The sequence below is a fragment of the Nanorana parkeri genome, unplaced genomic scaffold (genome assembly GCF_000935625.1).
Source record: "Nanorana parkeri isolate BGI_ZX_2015 unplaced genomic scaffold, ASM93562v1 scaffold866, whole genome shotgun sequence".
Taxonomy (NCBI): domain Eukaryota; kingdom Metazoa; phylum Chordata; class Amphibia; order Anura; family Dicroglossidae; genus Nanorana; species Nanorana parkeri.
In genome coordinates this window covers 567444-589719 of record NW_017307134.1, presented here as the reverse complement: position 1 = coordinate 589719, position 22276 = coordinate 567444, and the positions used below count along the sequence as shown (strand labels likewise).

General features: G+C 40.4%; 1 protein-coding gene across 3 annotated transcripts in view; it reads left to right on the top strand.

The window, feature by feature from the left end:
- The window catches only part of WTAP (Wilms tumor 1 associated protein), a 55239-nt gene that overhangs the window by 21614 nt on the left and 11349 nt on the right, over positions 1 to 22276 (top strand). For 2 of the 3 annotated variants that reach the window (XM_018565614.1, XM_018565615.1), the window contains 2 exons: positions 4273 to 4400; positions 8646 to 8824. In XM_018565614.1, the coding sequence (XP_018421116.1) occupies positions 4273 to 4400; positions 8646 to 8824 (307 nt within the window). Of the gene's footprint in view, positions 1 to 4272; positions 4401 to 8645; positions 8825 to 9048; positions 9414 to 22276 lie in introns of those variants that run through there. The other variant, XM_018565616.1, reaches the window with a different exon arrangement.

Below are 22276 nucleotides of genomic sequence, written 5' to 3'. Positions count from 1 at the left end.
TTCAAAAGGTTTGCGTGCAAGTGCTTCATTCTTTTTGTGCCAAGGAATTGTACATAAGCTGTTTACATACAATATCACAAATCATTTTCAAATTTGCTGTTTTTTCTCTATTTGACGGAAGGCAGAAAAGCACATTGGAGGGCATTTTAGGCAAACTCTATACTTCGTTGCAAATCAGGCTGCCACTCCTTCAGAAAAGTCTCTACAACAGGCTTATAGTCCTGTGTGTCTGAGACCGATATTACTAAAGATGCAAATTATTTTCATTCTAAATAGACTCGATATTAAAGTAAAACCTTAACACCCTTTCGCTAAAAATCACATCAGCTTTCAAATAGAGTTCATCTACTTCCTGGTCCACTTCTGGCACAAATTTTGTAATCGTGCCCAAGCATTGCATCCTGGGAAGGTTAAATCAGCAGAGTGTTGCTGGGAAATCTCATCTGTAATCTCATGAGATCTCAATGAAAGGCATTTTCCTCCCCTGATATGTTTGGTCATATGTCCTAGTAACATGGTCCAGAGTTCCAGGAAGTAAAGGGATCTAGTAACCTGTCCTTTGTTAACATGGACACTGTTTAGAAGACTAGGGGGGAAAAAAGATTAAGGTATGCAAAGAATACAAAGCCTGCAATTATCTAGAAGTATCTGTTTGTAGATTGTCATTACTAAACATTTCTAAAAGTGTGTTTATTTTAACCACTTGATGACCGGGGTGTTAAACCCCCTTCCTGTCTAGGTCATTTTTCAGTATTCAGCACTGTTTTAATTTGACTGACATTCAGCCATACCAAGATTAATTTTATATCATTTTGGGACAGATAGCTTTCTTTTGGTGGTATTTAATCACCACTGGGGGTTGTTGTTTTTTTTTTTACTACATTATGGAAAACAGGTGGTTATTAAAAGTTGTTGGTAAATGTTCCTTTATGTACATAATCTTTCTTTGTAAATTTAGGCCAAAACGTATTCTACTACATGTCTTTGGTAAAACAAAAAAAGCAGGACTCTGACTGAACTGACGAACTGGCACTGATGGCAGGCAGGACTTTGACTGGCAGGCTGGCACTGCAGCCAAATTTCTACTAGAACATGTGATGGATAACAAAGCATTGTTTGAACTGGTTGTCATTGTCTCCTCTCCTCACAAACTCAGTGTGAGAGCTGAGGAGAGAAAGCTGGAAACTGCTACAATGTTTCCATTTAGTGATCTGCTGTAATTGGTCACAGCGATCACACGGAACAGAGCCGATTTCACTGGCTCTGCACAAAGTTGTTTAAAGAGAACTATGGGGTTTTTCCCCATAGTTCTCCTAAGGGTAATGGGAGGACACAAACTAGCGTCCTCCCGTCACCCAAAGCTCAGTATACCGTGAGCTGCGGCTCGCGGGATACTGAGACGCTGCAGCTGAAATGGATCCCGACAATTATGTCTGGATCCACCCAGCTGCGTGAGTGACAGCTGGCTCTGCCTATCTAGAGACAGAGCCAGCTGTACCCGCCCCTCCACCGTCCGTTCCGCCAGTCAGCGCTTAAGGATCGAACAGGGGAGGGGGGAATCCAGTCCCTCCCCTGTCACGGCTCTCTGCAGTGACAGGATCGAGAAGTGAGCGAATGCCGGTATGTGTTTGCTCACTTCCCGATCTACTGAGCAGACAGTTTCATTGTCACAGGTCGGCTAGAACTAGTTCTCCTTTTTTAAACTACACTGTCCAATGGACAGTGTGTTTTTAAAGGTACTTACTCGTCTGAGGGAGCCAAAAAAAGCCATACACTTGCGCGACCCTGCCAGGAGCTGACGTCCGACCGTCCAGTAACAGTGGGCAGATGGCAACAGGTTAAAGATCTGGGTTAAGGTCCACTTTAGTGGTCGGTGTCAGGTTTTTTTTGTCACAGTGCTGCTTTAGAACTGCTGAGTAGGAATGTATGACGTGCTGTAGCCTTGTAAAAATGTGACTGAAAAAAAAAAAGCATTTTCTAACGAGCACCAAAAACAAAATACTTGCTAGTACTGGCTTGGTACATTTTTGTTGGTTTTGATAACATTTTAACCGTTTCTCTGCCACGCCTTTCGGAGCGCTTTTGCCCTCAACTGGCCACACCACTTTTGCACTTTTTCCCAGCGTTTTGATTGTCTACTGCTGCGTTGCTAGCATTTGTAAAAGACACCCCAAACCATATATTTTCTGAAAGCAAAGGCCCGATAGAATAATAAGATTGTGCTCCTAATAATGTAGGTCCTGCGATAATTGTGACTGTTTATCAAGTCAATATTAAACCAATAAAAATACATAATTCAGTTGATTAAAGCACACTAAAATCCAGCATCTGTGCACACAAAAAAATACTTTTCTGACTAAATCTAAAAGATAAAACTGTAATGAGTTAATGGCAAATATTTTAAAATTGCGTCTTTTTGCGAAACGGCAAAAAATTTAAGTGGCGCAAAACTGTAAATAAGCGACTTGTGTTAAAAATCGTTTGCTCTCTGCTGGTGTATGTGTTGGGATAAAATGATACAGGCATACATTTAATTGCAACATAGCGTATCACAACGCTTTTACCATGCGCGGCCACAGTTAAATTAATGTTATTTTAAAAAGAAAACTCAGCCCTGCGATGTGTTGTAACAGCGCATGTGCATGGCCAGGGCTTGAAATAGGACACCATCACCGGACGAGTAGCTTCCTTGCCGGCCGTTGTAATTAGCCGGCCTGGAGCTTTTACTTTCAAGCAATCGACAGTCTCTAGAGACCCGATCGCTTGTATTAGCTGTGGTTTTACCCACTGCTGTTGCCGGTCCTGAGATCCGCTGTGCCATGTGCGACCGGGACTGGCACGGCTGCTCTGTGACAGATCAAAGGGAGATGGGTACACAATCTCCTCTGATCTCTCCGGCCCCCGAATGCAGGAAGTGATGTATATTGCATCACTTCCGCATTCAGCTGTCATTCCCCGCTACAGAAGCTGGGGAGAAGCTGATGAAGCAGATCTCTGCTTCATCAGTTTCTCTGGGGGTCCCGAGGTGACAGGGGTCTTGGAGACCCCTGATGTCTCCATAAAGAGGACCTGTCATGTAAATTGGAGCTTCTTAGCCCCCTATGTGATAGCAATAAAGTTAAGTGTAAAAAAAAAAATTTTAAGCATAAAAAAAATAACACAATTTTTCAATTTTATTTTTCTAAAGTTCTCCGCCCTCCACATACACACGCAAACATGCGTTGGGTGCACCTTTGTGCGCAAATGATTGTGCCGCACATGTTACATATCACCGCGAACGTTGGAATGTGAGCAATAATTTTGGGGCCATTAATCACTGATGACACTAATGAGCAGTTAAAGCGTTGCCTATGGCCAACTTTCGGTGTGGTCGTTTTTTTGTGAAATTTTTTTGTTTTTGTTTGTGGGCACGCGCAATTTTAAGGCTTCATATGTTTGGTGTCTATTTATCCGACATGACCCCATCTTTTATATTTTACCAAAAATATGGGTTAGATAAGAATAAAAATATTTTTTAACATAACGTAGGGAAAACTTTTTTTCTCTCTCTCGAAATTTACGGTACTTTTTCATTTTATATAGTAAAAAATAAACCAACCCCCCCCCAGTGGTGATTATATACCACCAAAAGAAAGCTCTATCTGTCCCCCAAAAAATGTTTACATAAATTGCAAGGCTATAGTCCAGTCATGACTGGTGACATTTTTGACTAAGACACCCTAAAAAAAATGTTAAGCCCTGTGCAATGGCATACACCACAATATGGTAAATACACCGGGGGGGAGGGGTGTTCTGCGTTGGTGGCAGAGAGAGGGTTACATGGAATAGATTTAGAACTTTTTTGTTTTTGTCATGCCTGTCTTGTATCGCATAGGCAAAATCGGATCATTGCAAAGGGTCTAGGGTTTCTGATTAAATAAGGCAGTTCCTTTTCCTTCCGGTTGCTAGTTGGGAAGACCAGTGAGGGATCTTTTAGTAACTATTATTTCATGTGTTCTCAAGTCTTAATAGACGTAACACTGCAGTTTTGTTCAGCAGCTTTATAGGAAGAGGTGAAAAGTATGCATTTGCATTACATCAATTAAACGCTGTCTACTGTCCAACACACGCAGAAAAGAAAAAAAACACAGAGCAAATGATGTTTCCAAATCATTCATCGTATTTGTACAGTTTTCAAGGTTTGGTTTGTAACGTTCAGTTTAGGGCTTTTATTGCAAATGGTAGGGTTTTTTCTTCCCAGCATGATACATGTGCCTTTTTTTCTGTCTTCAGCTAATGATGTGACTGGACTTCGAGAGTCTGAGGAAAAGTTAAAGCAGCAACAGCAAGAGTCTGCTCGAAGGGAGAACATATTGGTGATGAGGCTGGCCACTAAGGAACAGGAGATGCAGGAATGCACGGTTAGTCATTTTGAATTTATTTCTGAATAACTTACTCTGTAATGGTTGATTAATTTGTACTTGATAATGCGTAATCCATTGTTTTATATAGATTCATTTTAACTGGATTGAAGTGGCTTGAATAAACTGCAAAATGTCTAACAATTTTCAACATGTCCAGTTTAATCTCTTAATGACCGAGTCCTTTTTTTGTTTTTTTGCACCTATGTTATAATCCTTAATCCATTGCTATTACATAGGGGGGCTTACTAGCCCCCCCACGTGATAGCATATTGTCAGTGACAGGTCCTCTTCAAGGTGACCCCCCCTACTATCCCATTTCCACTTTAAGCTATTGAAGGGCAGATTGCACCACTTCAATAGCCTATTGCTGGGCTTCAGGAACCAAGCAATGACAGCTATGGGACCTGAAGTGATGTAATCTGCAGCACTCCCGGTCCAATAGAGCAAGGAGGAGATCTGCGAGCGGACGTTCGCCTCTCTCCTCCCCAGCTTCCTGCCGACACCCGAGATGCCAGTCCAGGGCCTGCAGGAGGGCCAGCGGAGCCCAGGAAACACGGCGGGGGTGTGGGCAGTTTACTGGCCCGTAGAAGACAGAATCGCTTCTATTGCAAAGACGGCTGCCTGCTCTACAAATGTAAGTAGAATAAAGCCACCGGGAGTCTGTTTAAACGCGCCCGCTGCCAGTGACATACTTTGCATGTTACTGGTCGTGAAGGGGTTAATGTGCCTAATTACTATGAGCTGGGTTATAAGAAAAAGTGTTAGTAGCTGCAAGTGTATGTACATTGCCATGATGGCTTTTTTTTCTGTGCTGTTTTGTGAAATGTGTCACTTTTTTTTTTTTTTTTTTTTTTTTTTTTTTTATATCAACATGTCAGGATAGACACCGAGGCGCTGACATTTTTGAATGTGCATGCTTCAGGGCTGTCATACTTGCACTGACCTGGAAGAGGTATGCACTGAGAAGGTGGCAGGACCCCACCTGCACATGTTTCAAGAATGAATAAGAGATGAAACTATTGTAAAGATCCCAGCCCCAGAGCATGCGCCTTTAAAGACAAACAGTGGTATCTCCATGTACCTATCATGCTGGGCTTTTGTAAGTGTAGGGCACACATTTGTTCATGTACACCCACTAAGCTTTTTATTTTAAACTGTACACCTCCTTGTTCATGCAATTGGTTAATTAGCCAGTTGTGTACCGGCAGCACAATACATAAAAATATGCAGGTTAGAAGCTCCAGTTAATATTTTACATCTAACAGTATAATGGGGGAAAACTTTCAAATCTCATTGATATTATTCATGGTGCCAAACAAGTTGCATTGAATGTTTATGTAGAAAGTCCACTTGAGCGCCAAACAGCTTTGACTATTGATATTTGTTCTCAGAGCCAACACAAAACAGCAAATGTGTTTTTGAGGGTTCAAAGATCTCCCCCTTTCTTAGGGCTTGAGTATAATGGTAAGATTTGAGGACTCAATCACCAGGGTTTACCTGTTTGCTGCATGAGCAAATTGGATATGGTTATGGCTGGAAAGTTATTTGATTCGTTTTTTACTTGAGTCCTCATCTTTCCACTAGACTTTGTACATGTGGCTCTTCATATCCCTGCTTTTGGGCCACCCTACTTTTGTTGAAAGCAGCCTTCCAGCGCCACTGTGCCTTGTCACAATCTGATGGATCTTCTGGTAATTTGAATCGAGCTCCTCATTTCTGCTTGTTCTTGAATATTTCTGTAAGTGTGGATTTCCTGGGATTTCCACGCACAGCCTCTAGAGGTTACTTGGAATGCTAAAATAAAAAAACATATATCCAGTGAGCAGAAAATGTTGTGGATGAGAGAAGTCAGAGAAGAATGGCCAAACTGGGCTATTCTGGCCAATAACTCAGGTAACCTCTCTAATCCACTGTGGTATACAGAAAAGCTTCTCAGAATGCACATCATGGGGAAACCGTATGGAGTATGGGCTGCAGCAGAAGACCACTTCTGGTTCCACTCCTTTTGGTCAAGAACAGGCACACCAAAACTGGACAGTTGAAGACTGAAAAGATGTAGCCTGGTCCTATGAATCTACACAATCTATACAAGCCACAGATTACCTTAGGCATTGTTGGCCTTGCAAGTGTATGTCAATAGAGAGGAGTAGAGGGAACACATGAGTGGTACAGGTTGGGAAGGACATTGGACAACTTGTCCTCTTGCTGTTCTTCCTAAACATTCTTTGTCATCAGTTCTCTACCTGCCATTGAAGACATCAGATGGTTGCCTGATATGGCAGGATTGACCCGCTGTCATACTATCTCTGTGAGCTTCAGTATTACTCTTCATTTGCCAGTTTGCTTTAGCTTTCACATTTGCTCATATTTACTCGCTGGCATATAGTTTTTAGCCTGAATAGTAAGTAGTCTAGTCAGTGGTTAAAAAACTTGTCCTAGGATGCAATGCACACAGACCAGCGAAAAGGCACTTCTTGTGTGATTTGGAGGTATTTTGCATAGGGTGGTGAGGAATCTTGTGGTTTTTCAGAAGAGTAAAGGCCGTGACACACTGCACGCGAAGCCGTGCAGAGCGAAGCAAAGCTCTCCGGCACGGAGCTTCGCGTGCAGTGTGTGAGCTGAGTGCAGTCAGATGATTGACTGCACCTTCAGCCAATCGGCTCGTCTGTAACAACCGGCCAGACGTTGCATCCCGTCGGTTTATACGCGCGAGCCGATTTGCTGAAGTTGAATTGTTCATCTCGGCACGCTCAGCTCTGCGAGCTCTCGCAAGCTGAGGTGCCCAGAAGAAAGTGACATGACACACTGCTCGCAAAGGCAGCGCGCCACCGCTCCGCGCTGCTTCGCGTGCAGTGTGTCATGGCCTTAAGATTTGTGCGATGTTCAAGACCTATGAAAAGGCAGAAAGGTGACCGCTATGTTTTCATACTAAACATCTATTACAACCTTAGCTGAGGACACATCTGTTACCCTTCAAGGAAAATGAGCCCCACACACATTGCCATCCACCAGTGTCTATTCCGTATTTAATAAAATCAGACTTTGATTTTTGATTCAACAAAATATTTTAAATAAGACCTCCCGCCCAAATGAAAATGACAAGAATAAAAATGATGGGCTCCTCGCCTAAGTTGTTTTTTTTTTTTTTTTGCACAACCCTTTGAGGAAAATACTGCAAACAAGATGTTTCTGTAGCTCGTGGTGAAACTTCTACACCTGCAACAGGTGGTTTGTCCTACTTCAGAAAACTACCTCGGCTGTCTTAGGTTTGAAGGATGCCTTCTACAGGCTGCTTGTTTTAGATCTTTTCATAGATGTTCATTATGATTCCGCTCAGAGATCATAGAAGACCATTTCAGAATAGTTCAATGTTTTGTTCTTGGCCATTCTATGGAGCATTTAGCTGTGTAAAAACTGTAGAGCCAGCACACAATGATCTTCCAAAGAAATTCAAACTTTAGTCAACTTGCATCTATACAAAGAACCGCTGACGCATTTCTGCCTTACCCGGCCTTAAGGCAGAAACGCATCAGACGTTCTTTGTATAGATGCAAGTGGATTAAAGTTTGAATTTCTTTGAAAGATCGTGTGCTGGTTCTACAGTTTTTGAGCCCATCATTCAAGGAGAGAGTCATCCGTGCACCGAATGTGGATTACTAGGACGCATAATAGGGGTGAGCTGTGCGCTTTGTTTTTCTAGCATTTAGCTGTGTGTTTTGGGTTTCCTGCTGGAGGACCCATGATCTGTGACTTTGACAGAGCTTTCTGACATTGGGCAGTACACTTTGCTCCAGAGGTTCTAACTAGTCTTAAGATTTATTTGTGCCCTGCACAGGATCAAGGTATCCTGTGCCATATGCAAGAAAAACTGCTTCAAAATATGCGTGCCTACTCCATGTTTTATATTAGATGTTTTTTGTTTTGACGTGCCAAAAAGCTTCAGTTATGTCCCATCTGTCCAAAGTACAATCTCCCAGAGTTTGTCTTTACCTTTATTAAAAATTGCATAATTGTCTTGTTAATGTTTCTTTCTTTGTAAACTTAATTTTGCCTCAAAAAGCCACAGATGTAGTTTAAAACACTACAAAAATGTTAGCAAAGCAATCTATCAATGTTCTTCACAGATTTTATTTATTTTCATTTGCAACATTTTGCTGATTTGTGTACTGTTTTAGAAGTACCAAATTCTTGTTGCAGTCTCGGCATATTAGTCATTTTTTTCTTGTTTTGACTTCTCTGCAGAATCAGATTCAGCACCTCAAACAAGTGCAGCAGCCCAGCGTTGCCCAGCTGAGAACTACAATGGTTGACCCGGCTATCAACTTGTTTTTCCTCAAAATGAAAGCCGAACTGGAACAGACTAAAGACAAACTGGAACAAGCCCAAAATGAACTGAGTGCCTGGAAATTTACGCCTGATAGGTAAACAAACCAAATACTTCCCAGTCAAGACTTCCCTGACAATCCCACTGCGAGAATACTATGGTGGGATGGCCAAGTACTCGTTTTGCACACCAAGACTCAGACTCTTGTGAGCCAAAAAAAGCACCTTTCTTACATTATCCAGCTTATATTGCTTAATGTAAAACTTATCAGATGAACCTTGTATTTCAGCTTTTTATTTTCCTCCCCTCATTTTGCTTCAGAGGCCAGAGAGCGTCGGACTATTCCGAAGAAGCAGCCACATCCGGCAGTGTCCCCAGTTCTAGAACCCTTAGACACTTGCAGAAATGGTTCTGAGTGAAGAACATACAGGGGGAAAAGAAGTCCTATGTGTCTGGCACACTGTGTCAGCAGCTATTTTATGGAGGAGAGAACCTAGTATTTTTTTTTTTTCTTTTTGCCATAAATTTCATGAGTTGAACATGTTAAATCCCCATAAAAGGTTTTTAAAAGGTGGAAATTTACCGTTTACCTTGAGCCTAGTGACTTATAGACATTTTAAGGCCGTATTTCCAATTAAGACTCTGGACTCCATGATTCTTCAATGAACTGTTGAGCCCAATCAAACGGTGATTTTTGTCTTAAAAGGGGTTGTTTTGTAGTAGCCCATGGTGCATAAATGTGATCCATCACTCTAGTGTAGTGCATGCTTTTCCTCTACCAGCCAGTATGTATCTTTTTGTTTCTCTTATACAGCTGGTATTTAGATTGCTTCAAACACACTTCTTTGTGGTTTATCCAGTGGACAAAAGTTTGCCTTTTTGAGGAAGGTGATGTCACTTTCATGGAAATTAAGTTTAAGACCTGAAAATAAGCATTTTGTGGCTATTCTGACTATACGTGACATTTTATACAGTAGATTTGAAGAGCATGCCACAGACTTAATTTTCAGGCTTGTTGGTAATAACCATTACTATCGATCTGCCTGCATTAAGTCCTTCTTCTTTTTTTTTTATTATTATTTTTTTTCCCCCCCCAACATATATTTTTGTTAGTGCCTATGGATGCCATAAACTACAATGCACTTTGGTGAAAATCTGATTCCCCCTATGAGCAGAAACCTTCTTTAGAGTTTTTTATTTTTACTTTTTTTTTTTTTATATATTTTCATTTTGGAAATAAGCCATAAAAGGGAATTAAAAGTCATATTTCGTTTAGGAAAACTAAGGAACAAATGTCTCTAGACGTTTCTATCGAATTAGATCTTCTGTGAAGATGTTAAGGTACATGAAATTTGTGCTCTTTACGTATAACAAGTAATCACAATCTTTTCATAGGTTCTGTTTGCATTGATTGTCCATATTTCTTAACCATGTTGTGAGACATAGTAATATACACATGTTGGGCATGTGCACAATTTAAAATAAGTGTTGACTATATTTTTATTTTATAAATAAGGTAAGTGAGTTCAGAACCTGCTGTACTCAGTATATGTAAGTCAATTATGGCTGACTTTCAGAAGATATAATAGGTTGAACATGTAAAAGCTTTCTATAGCAAACTGTTGCCTCATTGCAGTAGTTTCATTTTTTTTTTTCTTCAATTAAAACGCTGAAGTGACTGCCAATGTTATAATGCAAATATTGTGTTTCCTGTTTTATTAAGTTAACCCCAAAAAGTTTAAATAAACCTGGATGCAGTTTATTGGCTACCCATTGACATATGTTGTAAAACTACATTATAAAGAAGTAAAAAAAAAAAAAAAGAGTTGGTAAAGATATTTGAAGATTCAGGCCTTTTGGAAGAGGTATTGCAAATTAGCCATCAAGTTGAATCACCTTGTGATTTTGGTATCTCTGTTGGTAAGATTCAGTTCATACGAAGCTGCACTCCTGACGATACTAGACTTTCAAAACATAAGTAGTTGTTCGCGGTGATCGTGTCAGATGCTCCACGGCAAAACCAGATGAAGGGATATGAGGTCACCAGCACGCCAGACATGTCATTATATCTTACAAATTTATTGAGGAGAGTTGTGTCACAGACATTCATACTGATGTTTCAGGGCCCTACAGGGTTCCTTTCGCAACATAGAGTAACAATGTGGCCTTGAGAAAGGAACCATGTGAGGCCCTGAAACGTTGCTATGTATGTCTGTGATGCTGTTCTTAACAATGAATTTGTTGGCAAGATTTCACTGTCCAGACAAAAGCACAGTCGGCTTATCCTTTTCGGCAAAGTGCCGCTCTTTATATTCTTTCCTGAAAAAGGAATCTGGATGATTTGAGATTACAGTGCATTTAAAGCAGGGAGATCTGTTAGTCGTTTGAGAGGTAAAATCATTGGGTGATTCAACTCTAGCTTTTACCAAATACTGAAGTAATTATGTTTGATTTGCTAAATACCTTTTTATTTCTTGGTGAGAACAAATTATTCTTAAGGTATTAGTACATAGAGGGATGTGTGTATGATCTTGATAATGGGAGGGTGTGTCTTGGAAAGGATCTTTTGAAGGGTTGGAATTTTTAGAGGACAACTCAAACCCCTTTTTATAGGTACCTCAAATGTTTTCTATCAAATGTTTTTTCATAGTTCAATTGAGTTGCATGTCTTTTTACTTCCTTCTCTTCCCCCCTCCCCTTTTACTCACTTTGGACAATGGGGCTTGGTTGACAGGTGATCCTAATGCCATCTGTGGAAGATGTGTAGGTTATGGGAAATTAATACTTTGAAATTTTAGGCTCAAAACTTTGTATTTGTATTAGTTTCGTGTTTTGATCGAGAAGTATTGAAAATGTTTATAACATGAACAGGAATAGTGATGAGTTTTGTAAAGTGATAAATGCCATAAAATCTGCCATGATACATTTAAATTTGTTCACAATTTGCCATTTGTTTAAAAATGTGATTTTAATATGGATCTTGAACTGGTAGAGACTTTAACCAGCTTTTGTGCCTATAAAACAGGACTGGGAAATGAAGTCCCCTTAATCAAGTAAGTTGCCTTTTTATAGTTGATGACAGATGAATTGATAAAACATATGTAGAATGTGTATGTTCAGTCCTGTATATGTATCAACAAACAGTAGTGGTATGTGCTCACTATGAACATAACTGCATCTTAATATATTCAAGTATAACTGCACTTTCACATTTTATCAGATTTGAGCTATATTAATTGTAAATACAATGGTATATATTTTATTAGTGATTCCCGGTCCCAGCCCTGCGTTACATGAGCTGCATGTACTGAAGCCATCCTGCTCGCCCATAGTCGGCAGTTGGTGGTTGGGGTTTTTTCAGCTGAATAAGTGGCAGTCTTGTACAAAATCTGCCTTTCTGTCAACCAGCTGCACACTAGTGGTGGGTGGGAGTGATGCCTTGTAACCCAGGAGCAGAACTGTGGTTCTCATCATTTTTAAAATTGATAAATTACCAATTGGTAGGAAGGGAACCTTGCATGAAAATGCAAGGCTTGCTTATCTTGGAGCTCCTGACTCCTACATATAAAAACATTAGGTGAAAGCAGAAATAAAATTGGAGGAAAAATTTAAAAACTACTTGCCTTACATCTTAGCTTCCAACATGTTCACCTAGGTGACGGTCACATAACTGGCCCTTCTAGGTTCCTGGGACAGCTAAGGATCCCAAATCCTTTGAGAATACACAGTGCCTGAACATGATCATCTTGTGCGATATAACATTTTCAGCTTTCCAGGATCCAACGAGAAGGCCCAGTGATCTCAGCCCTCTCTTAGCCAAAGCATCTAGATGCCAGGTCGGATGGTAAGTCAGGATGCACTGAAATTAAATTTTTTAGACTGACATTTCAAAATTTGTCAGACCGAAACTGAGAATGACTGACTACTTTTTTTTCCCCCCCCTTCCCCAACCTTTTTGAAAAAGTTATTTTTATTTTTTATATACTGTTGGGGGCTTTGGGGAAATATCAGGGGTCCAGACCCCTAATATTTTCCTTTTTTAAAATTGAGACACACTGTCTTCAATCTTTCTGCAGCCCCAACACTCAATGATCAGGAAGCTCTCAGTACAAGAGGGTTCCTGTTCATTCACAATCTGGAGAAAGTAAATATTCACCATCAATCTAGTCATGAATGGACAGGAAGCTTCTGTACTGAGCTGCTTCTGCTCATTCATAAAGTGAGCAGATATGTCCACAATCATGAATGAACAGAAAGTGATGTATAGCATTTCCTGTTCATTACTAGGGACATTGTAAATAACTAAGGACATAGTGATTACAAAACTCTGAGCGATCAGTACTGATCACTCTGTGTTTGTGCTGCGCTTTCCATGATGACTGCTCCGCCCCCCTCCTCCCTGTCACTGGAGCCAAGCTCTCATTCCCGTACCACCCTCCTTCCAATCCTGACGGCTCCTCTCCTCCCATCTACTCTTATGTCCCCTCCGATCCCTGCTGCCTTTGTCAACACAGGCAGGGCAGAATAGCTGGGATTGGAGGGGACACTGACCGAAGCTTGTGGGGAGGAGAGAAGCTGGGGATGCAACACATTTTTTTTTACCTTTTCACTTTTTTTTGTGCAGGGGGTCTGGGCTCCAAGATAGATAAACCTTGCTTTAGGGGCTGATAATGTGAAAATAGAAGTACAGTCATTCAGTGGTAAGTACTTATGTAGCCAGTGATATATTTTTTTTGTGCTAACTGTAAATTAATCCTTTCCGCATTCAAATAAGATTCTGCAGGTTTGTCCACTTACATTCTCTGCCTTGCAGCAGGATGAAATGCATACGGACATCCTTATACGTCCTGTACAAAGTGGTTTAAAGCAAACTGTCCGCTATTTCAAAACATTTCTGAAAACTTGGCCACTGAGGCACTCTTACTAGAACAAAGGAAAACTAGTTTTAGCAGATTTTTTTCTGACTAATAAAAGTAGAAGCAGGCATTTTTTATTATTATTTAAAGTTGGCTAACAGGATCAAATTAAAATTTATACATGTAGATTTGAGAAGCAATATCATTTTTTTGTGACAATCTTAAGTATGAAGTTAATTCTTGATTAAGATAATACTTTGACAAGCTACATAATACAGGTTATGCCTCTTTAAATTGACAATTGTGTATTATTATAAAGGGTCCTTTATCATGCCTTTTTATGGAGTAAGATGTTAGGTTTTTTATTCCATGTTTCTTGTAAGCATAGATCAACTTCCAGCACATGGAATTCTCCACCTCTTTATTTAAGCATATATATTTTTTGATATGACTAAAACACTACTGCAAGTGGCTGCATTGCACATATAAAAAAAAATCATCAGATCTAAGTTAGTAAAAAACTAATATGCAAGCAATGTCTTCTTTCTTATAAAAGTTCTGAAGATAGAGGTAAACAGGAATACACCTGGTGTGCTATAACAGAACCAGCATTTATAGGATGTTTTTTGGGGCACAGCTCCCTATTTGAAAGTTGTTATCCCAGAAATGTATCCTGAACCTGTCGGCTAATTTAAAAGTTGAAATACTAAGTAAATACAAGCTGCCTACTTTTACATTTGCTAACCAGGAGACTTTCTTTTGTCAAACTGCTTTAATTTTGCTATGGTACCAACATTTGACCTATGGCTAGCTAACTGCCACCTAAGCCAGGACCACTCGCGCTGAGGCAAGGAAATTGCTGTCTGTTAACCTAGATATTTGAGAATCCCTTTGTCAGGTTTCTGGTAACAAAGTGGAATTACTTAATTCTGTTCTGTTTCCTATGGAGCACAAATGCAGTAAACTTTGCCCAAAGACTTGCATTGTAAAGCTAAATAATCCTTGGCTTATTCTGCCCAAAATGTGTTTTTATTGCTTTCCAGATACATCTTTGTAAATTGATGTCTAGATACATCTATGTAAAGCAAGGGCACCGGTCTTCTTGCCTGTAATCTGTCCAGCCCTCCTCCTTGCCTTTACAGGAATGTACTAAAGACATTGGTTGAGTATGCAAGCCAGGATTTGTATTTGTAGGAATTATTGGTCATAAATAACAACCTCTGTACCTCTTTATCGCATGTTTAATTTAAAGTTTATATAAAGTGCTTGCAAAAGAGCCTGAGCTTCATGATTTTGGTCCACTAAAGCCCCGTTCACATTGAGCGATTTTATCGCGCGGTATTTCCCGCGATATTGCGGCACATTATCGCGCTCCAATGCATTTCAATGGGGCAAAGGGTCCTGCTGTCGTGTGTCGCTACAGCAGGACCCTTTTTGGAGCGGATTTAGCCGTGATTCAAGCTTGCTCGCGATATCGCACAATATGCAAATCGCGCGACTTGCATATCGCGCAGTGGGAACGGGGCCTTAAGAGACCAGATACATTAGAAATGGTTCTCTGGCTAGTAACCATACTAGCAGACAATTTATGATATTTTCAAAACTATATATTTTCTATATTGGGCCCTAAAGTTTTGTGATAGATTATATACCTGTACTAATGGTGTTTTTCATTGGTGACTGCCAGATGTGTTTCTGAAATAACTTGAAAATAATTTCTCATTTGTATTACTTCAATATGCTTCATAATACTCTCCACGTTTATACAAGTATTGTTTAGAAGTACCTTTTAAATGACTTCTAGTGTGCAGCTCCATCTGCTTTTTTTAAGAACACATTATTAAGTGGGCCTCTTCTAATGATAGCAGATGACCAGCGCTGAGACTGCAAACCTTCTGATGTCAGTTTATTATGGCTAATATAACAATGCATGGTCTTGCAGATAATATACGTTAAAAAAGAAAGCCTCCTTAGTGATCCTTTTGTGCTTGCCTTTGTATCTTACATGCTCACTTGATCTTCTTCAACTCACCCAGGTATCTCCTAAACCCAAACTTTGTATTGTGTGAATACTGGCCACTACCGCTGTTGAAATGTAAGGATGCCCATTTCTAGGCAGGGCAAATATGAACCATGAAAGTTGTGGACCAAAAGCTGCAGTATCTTTGAAGCTTTCGCTTCGTTGCCCATTTACTAGCTCCATAACTGTGCTGGGGTTGGGTTCTGTGTGAGGATGAGGCCACTGATTTGATGCTCTGGCAAAGGCCTTCAACCAGAACCTTTGCTCCCTACACAACCAACACTCAGCTGTGGCAAAGAAGCAAAACGGTCAATGAGGTGGAGGCTGAAGCAACCCTGTATCAGACTGTCGGCATTTATGGTTGGGAAGGGGGCCTGCTGTTTAGGTCCACTAAAACATCCTGCAGCCTAGCTCCACAGTCCCTTTTCCATTGGTGAGCGGGAGTTATAATTTGCAATACATATCTGGATTCATAAGCTATTCTCAGCATTTATGGATTGAGGGCCAGTTCAGGCTGTGCTGGTCATTTTTTCCAGTGCAGTCTGAGCGCAAGACAAGGCAATTGGCCTTGTCATGGGCGGTGATCGTTCACACCACTGCATTCCGGTGTTCTATCAAAGTTTGTGACTGCGTTAGAATGTGTGACCTGTGACATGGTCACATTTTAACGGTATCCCGCCCAGTTTTTCGGTGGTGGAATATGTGACTGGCAAAAGGTGAAGAATTCCAAAGCTTTCTCAGATCGGCATTGCAGATCGTATGTGCAGGAGAACCGATCTGTCCTGGAGTGTAAGCATAGAACTGCTTGAACTTTGAATCCTAACTCTCGGGAGAAATGGCGTAAATGTTGTTTCATAGAATATGGTTTTTGCTGCGGTTTACCAATATTTACTATGCAATGTATGTTACCTATGTAATCTGGTAGAGGGGCCCTACACAAATGTAGTTTGGTGGAAAATCTGATCAAAGCGTTCACAACAACATGTTCAACAGCAGTTCCAGGAGCTCACTGAACTGGGTAGATTACATGTAATGTTTTGGTTCTGAGGGAAGATGGACAAGGTTGGTTTTCTGTAATCTTGTTAGAGGGAACTTCAGTCTTTCCACTGTCTGAATTTGTTGCTCATAGGCTTGCAGTGATAGTAATCAGTATGTTGAATTTAATTTTATGGACCCTTTTCTAGGCTAGTGGCAGGATTGCATACAAAGAATACATTATTTCAATGCAATTTGTAATATCCACTTAATTTGTATGCATGCTCTTGCAAATGGTAATGGCACTAAATAAAAAAAATCAGTCAAAACCCTGAGCTATTACACTTAGAACAAAGCTATAAGAATACAAAGAATATATTTGTAAAATAAAAATGTATATAAACATTAACATACAGGGCAAAAAGATTCTCGGCTGTAGGAGTTGGCTAGAGACAACATTGCAGATATAGCTTGCTTGAGGCTCGGCTTCTTATTCAGACATGGGTCTGAGGTGTGTGACTAGAAATGAGCTATTGACCTCTGCAAACGTGCTTAGTTTAGCACAGCCGAAAGGTAACAAAATTTTCCCATAAAAAAAGAAACTAGAGCTTTATCTGCCAGCTCAAAAATAAAATGTTGCATATTAGGAAAGGTTTACCTCGCTAAAAGGAAGGTTGCCTACATTGAAAACCACATGTCAAATGTCTGTAGATCTAGACATCTAAAGATACATGTTTAACTCGGGAGTTTAACTTTGCATCATCTGTTTGGACTTGCTTTTCTGTATTTGCTCTTTTTAATGTGGTGGGTGGCTTGACTGGTGCAGAAAAGTTGAAGACCTGCATATAATTGCATCTACTGATATCTCTGGATCTACTGGTCATCTTGACATTTATGTTCTCACTGAAGGTAACTTATGATTGGCTTGAATTGCTTTGTTGTGTGACTGGTTTACAGTAAAATAAGATGTTTGATGCACATTTTTGGGGAACTAGGGGTTCTTCAATGAAGTGTGTGGTGGGTTTTTAGCTTAAACTTCATAGTGAGATAGTCCTCACTGGAGTTATGGCAAAATTTCAACCGTCAGTAATAAATTAGAATTGTGCCAGCTTACTTAAGAGTGTACATTTGCCATTGCCTTTAGCTCTACTTAGCCAGGATCTGACTCTTCAGCTTGATCATTATAAGTGAAAGCTTTACTAAAATCTCACATTCCCTGCCTAGCCAAAAGCCTTTTCTCGCAGTATGGGACGTTCTGATGTATAGTAGTGTCAGAGCAACTCATGGTAGTTTGCAGTGTCCTTAACTATGGAACTTTTGTTATTGTATGCTGTTGAGCACTTATTGTTGCTGGGAGACAGTGTGAGGTCAGGCAGTTGTTTGAGGTCAGGCAGTTGTCACACACAGGAATGCACTTGGGGTTGGACCAAATCCGTTCCGAACCTGACCTCCGAATAAGGGAGTGCCATGGGACCCCCACCAAATCAGCTGTGGGCCTGGGCATTGCCCACCCCGCAGCTGCACATAAAGGGGGATGCTTGTGCGGATGTCCTTTTTATCCTATATGGCCACATGGCAATATTGGGTCATTGCACCCCACATCTTTTGCTTACATGCGGGTGGGGAATCCCCTGTCCGCAATTGAATGGTCAGCAACAGAAGGAGCATTCTTCTGTGTTTTGGAAGACTTCAGGTTCAGACTGAACTCCTCCCTGCTCAAAGTAACTCTAAATTTGAGGTCTAATATAAACATTTATTCAGCAAGCCGATTTCAAGTTCTAATATTTAAAGTGACATTAAACCCTCAGATTTTTTAATGTAAACCAATACTGTAATGTGTGCCTTACTGTAATCCATGGTAGTTTCCCTTCTCTTTGCTGCTCTTCCTTTTAAATCCTTATCTCTTCTCATGCTGGGAGAGAACTTCCCTTTTGCAGCTGAGTGCCTCTTCCTGTAGTGCTGGCTCAGGTTGTGAACCTACACACAGACACCATGTATCCATTCCAGAGACAAGGCAGTCTGCTGCAAAACAGAATTTCTGCCCAGCATGAGGAGATACTGATTTAAAAGGAAGAGCAGCAAAGAGAAGGGAAACAACCATGGATTACAGTAAGGCGCACATTACAGTATTGGTTTATGTAAAAAAATCTGAGGGTTTAATGTCACTTTAAGACTGAGCTTGCATAGGGCCAAGCATGGCTTGTTCTTTCAATTGCAAAACTTTGCTTTTTCTGGCATTTTAATGTTGTACAACAGAATAATCAAGCCTTTACTGATTTTTCTGTTTATAAGGGCTGCTGAACTGGTGCATCTCTAGGGAAAATTGAAGACGTGCTAGTGTTTGTACATTTCACTGACAAATGTAGACACTTCATCATGGCCGTGAACCAATTTGAATGGCATCTGCAACAAAAATGCATTGTAAAAAATATTGTTGCAAAGTGTTTTCATGGTTAATGGTGTACTGGCTTCCTGAGCACTCCAGTAGCTAGATATTATGGTGTCCTCCCAGATGTTTAGCCCAGTCCATATGCGTTAGAAATCTTTATTATTGTCCTGTGGGTGATGATGTCCACACTAAACCTAAATGGCAAATTTGGTTAAAATTAACCCTGTTTGCCAATATGTACTATCTAGTCTATTTTATTTTCCTGCTACTACAACACTAGAAACCCAGGGTTAAGAAGTCTGTTTCAAACAGAGTTATAATATGTCTTTAGAACTAGAATGATGTATGTATGTATGTATGTATGTAAATTTCAGCTGTACTATGAGATGGTAACTGAACTTGTATAGTTGCACAGGTCTTCCGTGGTCTGCATAACTTTATTGAGCTTTGGTGTAAAGCCTTACTGTGGTTTACACAATTTTTTTAACATAAACCAATACTGTAAAGTGTGCCTTACTGTAATCCATGGTTGTTTCCCTTCTCTTTGCTGCTCTTCCTTTTTAAATCCTTCTCTCTTCTCATGCTTGGGGAGAACTTCCCTATGCAGCTGAGTGCCTCTTCCTGTAGTGCTGGCTCAGGTTGTGAACCTGCACACAGACACCATGTATCCATTCCAGAGACAAGGCAGTCTGCTGCAAAACAGAAGTTCTGTCCTAGCATGAGAAGAGATACGGATTTAAAAGGAAGAGCAGCAAAGAGAAGGGAAACAACCATGGATTACAGTAAGGCACACATTACACTATTTTATGTTAAAAAAAAATCTGAGGGTTTAAAGGAGAACTAGGGTCAGGGCTTTTCCCCATAGTTCTCCTTAGGGTAACGGGAGGACACAAACTAGCGTCCTCCCGTTACCCTGAGCTCAGTATACCGAGAGCTACAGCTCGCGGTATACTGAGACGCCGGAGCGGATCCCGACATCGATGTCGAGATCCGCCCAGCTGCGTGAGTGACAGCTGGCTCTGCCTATCTAGAGGCAGAGCCAGCTGTACCCTCCCCCGTCCGTTCCGCCAGTCAGCGCTGGCGGATCGGGGAGGGGGGAATCCAGCCCATCCCCTGTCACTGCAGAGAGCCGTGACAGGATCGAAAGGTGAGCGAACGCCGGTATGTGTTCGCTCACTTCTTGATCTACTGAGCCGACCTGTGACAGTCTCATTGTCACAGGTCGGCTAGAACTATGAGGTGAATGAAAAGCACTCACCTCATAGTTCTCCTTTTAATGTCACTTTAAAAACTAATTTTACATGACATATTCTTTGATATCTCTTCTGGATAATGGCCCTATGTAGTAGATGTACAAAAAATGGGAATGCGAGGTGTAGTTTTTTTAAAGATTTGCAGAAAAAAATTTGCTGAAACAAGTGAATTAATGCATGAAAGTATAACATTGTTATTGTTTCCATAATGTCCGATTGAGAAATTTTCTTAAACCTTTTTAAACTGTCCTAGCACCATTACTTTCTTTTTTTTATTTTGTTTTCATTTATGGCCCAGTTAAAGGGTGTGTGAACCCTTAAAATGCACCTCCTTATTTGGTCCTCTTTTGGTCTATTTAATATACCATTTGAAAGCGTTCAATTGTTCAATGAGTGCAAAAAAAAAAACGAATTCTGCCCAAAATCAGTTTAGATGATAGCTTTGTGTTCTCTGCCTGTGATGGCTGTTATCAGTTACATTGCTTTCAGCCATCTCTGAGCACTACAGAACCCTTCCTCTCTTATGGGGAGCAGGAGGTCTCTGTAGTTATGCCCTAGGGTGACAATGCCATTTCTCGATAGCGAGAGTCCAGTAAGTAGTATTTTTCTTCCTGGCTTTAGCTACACTTTAACCCGTTTGCTGCAAGAGCCTTTTTTGCACACAACCACATTTTAGGCCTAATTACTTAAAACCCCACAGAATTATATATTGCAATTTTTTTGCTTTGCATATTAGCTCAACTGGTTTATCAAACCCAAAATTTCAGTAAAAAAAACAAGCTACTTTTTGTGCCTAAAAACACAATTTACATATAAAATATGAGGTTGTGCCGAGTAAATGCCAAACATGCCAAGCTTAAAATATTGTTGCCTCGTGAAAAAATACAGTACCCCTTATTTTCCATAGGCAACACTTTAAAAGCCTGTACAGGTCATCGATTTTAACTGTGAATATTGTTCCTAGAATTATAGCTCTCATTTTGGTGTATGCGATATCTAACATCTGGTGCATAAATCATTTTCGTACATAGGCGTACCCGACACTTGTTTGCATTAGTATGTGCGTGTTCGCAGGGATGGAGGACTTGGGGGAAATTGAAGGTGTTTTTTAAACGTATTTTCTTGAACTTTATTTTTTTTATTTTTTTTTTGCAATGCTATCACATAGTGAGCCTGTGAGACACCCAAGTAATAACACTTTAGTGATGACATTTGTTCTTTTAGAAGACAGATCACACATTTACCGGCCCATGGAAACGATCAGGCGGTTTTATACCTGCCCAAATTGCTTCCAGTGTAAAGCTGACAAACTGTTTACAGGGCCGCGCTGCTGCTGATGTATGACATGTGTCGGCGGCAGCGAAAAGGGTTAATGTGTTAATTCCACAGAAGGAGGATAAGTATTGGTTTCAAGTAGTGATGCATCAAAATTCGCATACTGTTTGCCAAATCTTGTCCATTTTTCTTTTTGTTGAATTGGGAATTTATTTGTGCGTGGAATATTTCATATCCATAGAGGTTTTGTTGTACGTGACAAGTCATTTGGTCCCTTTGTGGCTGGACGTACAGTGTACGTCTCCCGTCACGAAGGGGTTAATGTGATTCAACATTTAAAATATTACATGGAAATACAGCGATTTCTGAATGCTTTTTTTCAGGACTGAAAATGAAATGCTTGTTCCACCTGATCTGGAGCTTTTCATAACTATAACCACCAGCAACAAATCCCAGCTGGCACTTGCACCATAGAGAAGGCACACCCAGCTTGTCCTACATTGCGTTCAGGGATACCACAAACTCTATGGTCATTGTTACAGAATCTGTGTCATGTTTCTGTGGATACTCCCTCGTCTTGCAGTTCAAGTATATTTGAATCCATTAATATAGAGTAGGTAGGAGTTGGAACCCCTGTCAAGATTTGTATTCTTGCTTTTGTCCCTGCTGGAGAAATGTATCCCATTTGTCCAGGTGACCATTATCACCGTGACAAAAAGAAAATCTAACATATTGAGTTTCCAACTGAATAAAAATAGAGGGGAAGTTTCCCAAAAAGCAT